At 33.7% G+C, this 8224-nt stretch overlaps 1 protein-coding gene across 2 annotated transcripts; it reads left to right on the top strand.

Moving 5' to 3' along the window:
* Positions 1-2958: 2958 nt before the first annotated feature.
* On the top strand, positions 2959-7924 carry LOC110652482 (uncharacterized). Of its 2 annotated transcripts, none has more exons than XM_021808089.2 (3): positions 2959-3098; positions 6040-6119; positions 6671-7924. In XM_021808089.2, exon 3 carries the CDS (start codon positions 6730-6732, stop codon positions 7684-7686), a length of 957 nt encoding a protein of 318 aa, XP_021663781.2. In that variant the 5' UTR covers positions 2959-3098; positions 6040-6119; positions 6671-6729; the 3' UTR covers positions 7687-7924. The 2 variants fall into 2 exon arrangements, with proteins under 2 accessions (XP_021663781.2, XP_021663782.2); XM_021808090.2 differs by having other exon boundaries at positions 6705-7924.
* The last annotated feature ends 300 nt before the right edge of the window (positions 7925-8224 follow it).

Below are 8224 nucleotides of genomic sequence, written 5' to 3' on the forward strand. Positions count from 1 at the left end.
TGCCTCAATAATCAGGTCATTTGGACATGTATAGCCCAAGTTATGGCCAAATGAACAAATACTATTCATTTGATTATTTTGGTACAGAGCAGTGCACTACACCTGTGTTTGACCTAATTGTTCACTATCCTAATATCATTTTCTGGGCATGTTTCCTAAATGAAAAATGTGCCATTATGTGTCTATTTTCATTCCCAATTGGCCTCACACTAATTGGGTTGATAAATTTTCAGTTTTAGTCCCTAAAAGAGACCTAGGTCAAGCTGCCAGAATAGTGACCCTAACCAATCCGAATTGCACTTGGTTTCTACTAATTCAAACATACCATAAATAGTCCCAATTGACCATTTTCAACCTCTATTAAGGTCTTTTGCATCATTTGACCATTTCCTCAATTTTTTCCAAATTTTCAAGAGGGTTAAGAACCCTAATTACACAATTCACTCAATCAATGAAATTAAAGTGTGTAATCAACATCTACACACTTAATTCACCTCAATTAATCCTTCAACTTAATCAAATTCATGCAATCTATACCCCCTCATAGCCTGGCCAAATTTCCTAACTAGTCTCCAATGATTGTTTTTGGTTGAATTTAAGTTAAATCTAAGTTAAATTAACTCAAAACATATGTTCTAAACTAAAAATTTCAATTTAAATTATTTCCTCAACTTTGATGCTCAATCTTCAAATTTTCTCCTTTTTTCTTCTTTCTTTCTTGCTAAATCTCTTTTTCAAGGGAAGATAAGAAGGTCTTATGAACTAATTATGGGAGAAATTAGGGTTTAGTGAAGGTTTTAAAGCTTGAAACAAGCTTTAATGGAGGTTTGGCTATGGAGGTGAGAGAGGGTGAGGGTGGCCGGCTGGTTTGGGGTGGAAGACAAGTCAAATTTTTTTTTTCATTTCTTTTGTTTTTATGTGTATTTAAGTATTTTTGACTTGGTCAATTATTGGGGAAAAATTAAAATGAATTTTGACATCATTCATGATGTCATATGTGTGATGCAATAAAACTTTTTCTTTTCTTTTTCCATTTTCTTTAATTTTTCAATAGTTCTTTAATTTAGTTCTCGATTTCGAAATTTTTGTTTTTCTGATTTTATTGGACAATTAGGTCAGGAGTCAGCTCTAGGGGTAAATTGACCAAATTGCCCCTCACCGGTTTGATCCGGTTTGTTAGTTATTCAATATTTATTCCGGATCTCTGACCTAATTATTTGACCTGCTTAACAATTCTTTTCTGTGATTTTCTCTTTTTCACTATGTTCGCAATAGTCCTAAGGACTGCGGCGTCATATTTTTCAGTTCAAAATTCGAATTATGATGGCCTTCGCAGTCACTTTCCGGGAAGGTCACTCATCGTTGTGACTCCCGTCTCATTTAACCTTTATGTTATGTTTTTCTTATTTATACTTAACTATCTGGCAATCACTAATTATTTGCGTTCATGGTTTATCTAGGTGTCTTAGATGTGATTCTAATCTCTTTCATTGTCCGGACCGACACCGGTCACCGGAACAGTGAAATATACCAGGCTATGCATATAGGGGTATTACATGGAGGTGTGTCAGCGAGCTAGGAAAGGAGGGGAAGCGGTTGGCCAAAGAGGGGAGGAGAGAGGAGACAGAAAAGAGAGAGGGAAGAGGAGGTGCTGATTGCGCAATGGGAGGGGGAGAAAAAGAGTTGGGCCGGTTCATCTGATTTGGCTTGGTTTGAATCGACTGAGTCGATTCAAGATACCCAAAAATGAATTTTTACTCCATCCTGAGACCTAAAATGAGGTTCGAAAATTTCCAAAAATTTGTTGAAATCTCATAAAAATTTTTAGAGTCCAAATATATTTTTGGTTTTGCCATGTGGTCTTTAAATTAATTTTTAAAAATGACAAAGTTTATTATTTTTGAAAAATCAAATCTGATTTTAAAAATTCAAAAAATTTCAAATAAATTCCTAAAATATATAATAAAATAAAATATTAATATTTACATATAAAATAATTATATTAAAAATTCAAAGTATTACATTAATAGACAATTGATTAAAGAAAATTATTTTTTTTCTTCAAGCGGTTCGATCAACCTTACAGTGGTCTGGACAAGAAGCTACTCACAAATTTGCTCTAGCAAATAAATGATATACTAATTAATAATTTGCGAAGCAGAATTAAAGTATTGATAAAGATAAAAAAGTTAACAGAATCTGACTTATAATTTCTTATTTATTGAAATATGTTAACAATTTATTGATAGTCAGGTCAATTTGAAATATTAATTAAATATGAGAGTTTAATTAATAATTATGAAAATTTTAAAATTTAATTACAAAAATTAATAAACTTTTATGATTTTTTTGCAATTAACCATAAATTTTATTTAAATTTCATTGGTTTGTAAATTACTAAACCAAGTCACACATCAGCACTAATCCAAGAGCTCCATTTGAGAATATATATATTAATTTTGAAAATTTAGTTTAAAAGTTATTTTACTATTTTAAAATATTTTATAATTGAAATTAAATTTAAAATAAAATAAAATATAATATTTTTACTAAGGATAGAACACATGCACACATATAGGTCAGGAACAAGATACACTCCTTGATAAAATTATGACAATTTTATTAAGGCATGCTAATTTATATAAGCCACACATATACGCTTTTCACGATCAATATAGGATCTTAAAGGACTAACCCTCCATAGAAAATACATATAAATAAAAAATATAAAAATGTTTAGAAAATATTTTAATTGAGATAATAATTTTTTAAGAATCTTGTTTAATATTGCTTAAATTTAATAAGGTTTAGCTAAATACTAAAATAATAAAATAATTTTTTAAAATTTTTTTAATTATATTTAAAATATTATTTAAAAAAAAATTTACCGTTTAATCTCAATTCCAAACAGTAATCACACAAGGAATTACCGCGCGCGTGCGAATATCTTCTCTATATAAGCATACTTGAAGGCGTGTTTTGCTGTACGATTCTGGAAAGCCAAGCTCCTAGTTGGAGGAGACGAGGCCACCAACCAAACGCCTTCTTTCACCGGTGATCTGTTCTCTCCTCTTTTTAATCTCTCTTTTCTCGTAGAGGTATTTCTATTTCTTCATTTTTTTTTTCAATTTTACCTCTTTCTGTTCGGTTCTGAATCTTTGATTAAATTTGTTTGTTTTTAATTATTTTTTCATTGATTTGTTTGTTTGATCTGTAATGCAATTTAGGGTTTGGGAATTGACTAGCATGTGGGCCTCTGTTTTTAATGGCGGTTTTCGTCCTGATTTCTGATCCTTAAATCTTTTCATTTAAGTCTAGGGTTTTTTTAGTATCCATGTATTTCTTTCCTTCTAGTGGTAATTGACTTGATATTGGTGGTATTTGTGGTTTTCAGTATCCGAAACTTGTTGCTTTAGTATGTTTTGGTGCATCTTAAGTTGTAATGTAGGTATTGCTAGCTGTTTCTTTAGCGTTTCCTAGGAGTTTCTACTGTCTATTTTATTTTGTTATTGTCGATTTGGGGGTTCTAATGGTACCTGAGTCAGCCTTATAGACACATATGCATATCATGAACATTCAATTCCACTATTGAAAAAGAAAGAAAGCGTTTAGGGATGGAGGGTGATAAAAGGAACTGGCAACAAAATGTACACAAAAATCAGAAAGAAGCAAACTTGGTAATTGGGGAACTATCACCAGCTGCTTCAAATTGGTTGAGGAACCAGTGTTATTAAGGCGAAAGGCGATATTAAGGCAATAGGATAACCAATGGCCTTAGGCGAGAGGCGAGGTCTTTTTTGAAAAATATATATATCACACTTTTAACTTCAAAGGAAAAAAAAAAAAAAACAATTTGCTGCACACTACAAGTAATATAGAGAAATAGAAAGCAAAAAATAACAAGGTTATAGAAAGGAAATGAAATTCGAAGAAAGATTAATTAACTCCACTTTATTAGAGTTTAGTTTAAGTGTTTGAGGAGAAAGGCACTAAGAACTTTTTAACAGATAAAATTTGTATGAGATAAGAAAATTTACATACGTGGAAAGTAATATTCTAGCTTAATCAGATCCTGTATTATAGCCGAAAATGGAGAATGTCAAATATGTACGGTTAGATTCTCTAAAATCTTTCCTATTTATTTTTATTCCTTATATGAGGAAGAGTTGACTTAGACTTCACTAGCTATATAATCACTTGGCTGTACAATCCTTGATTTAGATTTGAATTTATTGTAATCCTTTATTAGCTGTATAATTCCTGATTTGTTGTAATCTCTAATTAGTATTTTTTTTTTAGTTAGGTCTTCTTGGTGTAACTTAAAAAAAAGAAAAAAAAAAGAAAATAGTATAGTTTTGTTATGTACAACTAGCCTAAATTAGTGTGATTGCTAAATCTTAGGAGAGCATTAAACTATTAGTGCATATTTAGTTCCTAATTTGTTGTAATCCCTAACGATGAAAAGCGTTACATGAAGGAATTACCTTTTAATATTTTGCAGTGTAAAAAACAAATTAAAAAAAAAAAGTAAACGTTAAATGACAAAGGCGTCGCCTCATGCTTGGCGCATTCTCTTTGGGGCGGTTGCCTCATGCAATCCAGGTGAGGTGCTAAAGGGTCACCTCACCTTGCTTGGCACCTCGCCGAGCGCCTTTAACAACACTATGTGGAATTTGACAAGCTTGCCTATAACATTTAGGTCTGGGGAGTTATTTTGTTATAGTGATAACAAATTCATTTATAATGCGACCTTGAGAACTTTTATCCTATGTAGCACGGAAACGGAAACGCGGACACGGGGAAACGCGGAAACGGACACTGGGAAACGGTATTTTAAAAAATATAGGAAACGGAAACGTGGGGGAAACGCGTAAATATAAAAAATATAGGGATATATTTATAAATAAATAATATATATATATATATATATATATATATATATATATATATATATATATATTTGAAAGTTTTAGTTATAATAAATTTAAATATTAAAATAAGAAAAAAATAATGAAATTAATTAATTAATTAATTAATTTATTTATTTATTTATTTATATATTTATAATTATAAATAATTGAAATAATAAATATATAGAATAATAAAATTAATATTAAAATGCTGAAAATAAAGGTTGAGAGTTTTAATACAGTGAAAATTGAAAAAAAAAAGATTAAAAAAAAAATCAAACAGAAGATTCGGGCAAGGAGCACTGGAGCAGAGCCATGAAGAATGAGCAGCGCTATCAGGGGCAAGGGAGGCTGATTGGCAGAGCAGCATCGGACGGGGAAGGAAGCAGAGACCAGTCACCTCCCATCGCCGGCACGCTGCTGCACCACCAGGTACTCCTCCTTCTTCTCTTCTTCTTCTTCTTCTTCTTCTTCTTCTTTCTTTGCCTTCTCCTTTCTTCCCGGAGGTGCGACTTTTTTTTTTAAAGAAACGCGTGTCCGGCGAAGGAAACGCGTTTCCGATTTCAAGGAATTACGGAAACGGCCCGGAGACGTTTCCTCGCCGTGTCCTGACGTTTCCGGCAAGGAAACGTTTCCGGAACGGGGAAACGCTCCTGCCTCCCGTTTCCGTGCAACCTAGCTTTTATCCATGCCATGCTATTGCTAAGCATGTGTTATGTGTTTTAAATTCTATCTAAATAGTAGTACATCAGAATTTCTTCCAAAAGTATATTTAAGGCCCAAATAGTAGTTAGAACATGGATATGATGTAATAGCTTGCCTAAAACATTTAGGTCTGGGGAGTTATTTTGTTATAGTGATAACAAATTCATTTATAATGCGACCTTGAGAACTTTTATCCACGCCATGCTATTGCTAAGCATGTGTTATGTGTTTTAAATTCTATCTAAATAGTAGTACATCAGAATTTCTTCCAAAAGTATATTCAAGGCCCAAATAGTTGTTAGAACATGGATATGATGTAATCCAATCATGCACATTTGAGCATACGTTTGTGTGAATCTTGGCTCGATTCTATTTGAATATCTCTCAACCAAAAAGTCTAAGATGTCCTTCATCAACTTTGCAGATTTTCTGATTTTCTAATTGACTGGTGGACTAGTTAGCTTGAGCTTTGTTTGAGGGAGGCGTTTCCTGTTTGCACATAAGGTAAGAAAGTTGAATCAAATTATTTTGTTCCTTCTGGTTATTCATGATATGATGTAACCATTTGATGGCCTTGTGTTATGGCTAGCATAATGTTGCTTATGTGGCAGCTAGCAGCTGGCTCCCTTCCCTCCCTTCTCCCATGTTCCTTTTTTATTGTTGTTGTGAAATTGCTCCAAAGTCTGATGGTATCATAAAGTAGGCTTTTCTTTTTCGGTCCATTAACTAAGCTACATAACTTTGGAAGCTCTTTCTCTTCCCATAATTCCCCTACACTCATCATAATGGGATTTGGACCTTAGAAGGCGGAATGCTGAGCAATTGTTGCTGAGATGTGTTGGGGATATAAAATAGTGTTATTAGTAAAAAATGCTTTACCAATTGCCCCTGATTTGCTCTGGCAATTGTATTTCTGCTTTACAAGATACTGCACTTGCTCATCAAGTGCTTGTCCACTGAAACCTGAAACTCTGTTTTCTTTTATGGTGCATACTATTTTTTGGATATATTTTTTGATGATGGAAGAACTAACATTTTTGTTTCTCTTCTGTGAGATGTACTTCCGGTCATCATCATACAAAAATGCAGATATTGAGCTTGTTTTAATACATAAATGGACTGCAAAAAGTTCATCCGGTTGGTTGAGGAGAAAAAGAAGAGAGCTTTGGAGAAGAAAGAAGCCCCTTTAAAATGGGAGCAGAAATTGGAAGCTGCTGCAAAGGCAAAGGCTGAATCTGAAGTCAAAGAGAGGAAGCAGAGGGTGGCAAAGCATAAAAGAAGATCTGTATTGAAGTCTGACACCGACGCTGACACTGATAGTGATAGCAATGATGGGAGAAAGTCTCGGAAAAGAACCCATAAAAAACATAGAAAGCATGCCCACTCTGATTCAGGTGACAGTGAGAAAAGGAGGGAAAAGAAATCAAAGCGAAAGCCAAAAAGATGGTCCTCAGAGTCTAGTGAAGATAGCAGTGATGGTTTTGATAGCAACTTTGAAGAAGAAAGGAGGAAGAAGAGAAACCATAAAAGATACAGGCATCACCATTCAAGATCAGATTCCAGTGCTTCTGATTCTTCAAGTGATGATGATGATGAAGTGATCAGAAGGAGAAGCCATGCAAAGCATCGACGACGCCACAGACGATCACTATCCGGTGCTTCAGATTCTGCAAGTGATGAGGACAATGGTACAATCAAGAGAAGTCATTCAAAGCATCACAAGCGTCACCGCAGGTCAGAGAGTACTTCAGATTTCTCAAGTGATGAGGACAGAAGAAGCCATGCAAAGCATCATAAACATAATAGGCGATCCCATAGCATGGACTCAAGGTCGTTTGATTCTGATGACCACAGGTGTGACCGAAGGAGCCAATCTTTGGGAAGGTCATCGGATGACAATGAAGGAGGCAAAAAATCAAGCCACAGGAGACCTGGTCATCATCACCATAGTCATCACAAGAACCGGCATCATGATTCCAATGAGGAGGAGAAAAATCATTCACGCTCAGATGAGGAGGAAAGGCATCCAGCCCAGAGTCCGCAAGAAGACGATAAAAATCATGCTGAGTGATGATTGAGATAACTAACATTCATTCTCATGATGGGCAAAATGACTAGGGTTGAAACCTATTACTTTATTTCTAGTTGCATTCGTTCTTTCTGATTGGATTATCAGACGGATGGAAATTGGAATTGCTTGTGATTTGTGCTAAATTTGTGAGAGGCTTGGACCTACCTTTTATGTTGTTAAGATTGATGTCGGATTTCATCTTAAATCGACTTTGAATTACCTTTTTTAGGAAATACAAGTTTGCCAGTTAACTAATTAAGAAAACTAAGAAAAGTTTGTAATACTTATTTCAAAAAAAAAAAAAAAAAGAAGTAAAGTTTATATTGTACAGCAATTTTTAATTTTAATTTTAATTTTTTATTTAACATGTGGTGCCTGTTTTTATTTTAGTAATATTTTTGGCAATTGACCTGGCTATCGGTTTGGATGTTCTGGTTTTATATAGTTTCGGTTTGGTTTGAAAATGGCTTGAGTTCAGTTTTAGTTGAATTTGATGTAATTGGAACGAAATTACGGCCTTATTTAGTATTATTATTAA

Source organism: Hevea brasiliensis, chromosome 13 (genome assembly GCF_030052815.1).
Source record: "Hevea brasiliensis isolate MT/VB/25A 57/8 chromosome 13, ASM3005281v1, whole genome shotgun sequence".
NCBI classification, from domain to species: domain Eukaryota; kingdom Viridiplantae; phylum Streptophyta; class Magnoliopsida; order Malpighiales; family Euphorbiaceae; genus Hevea; species Hevea brasiliensis.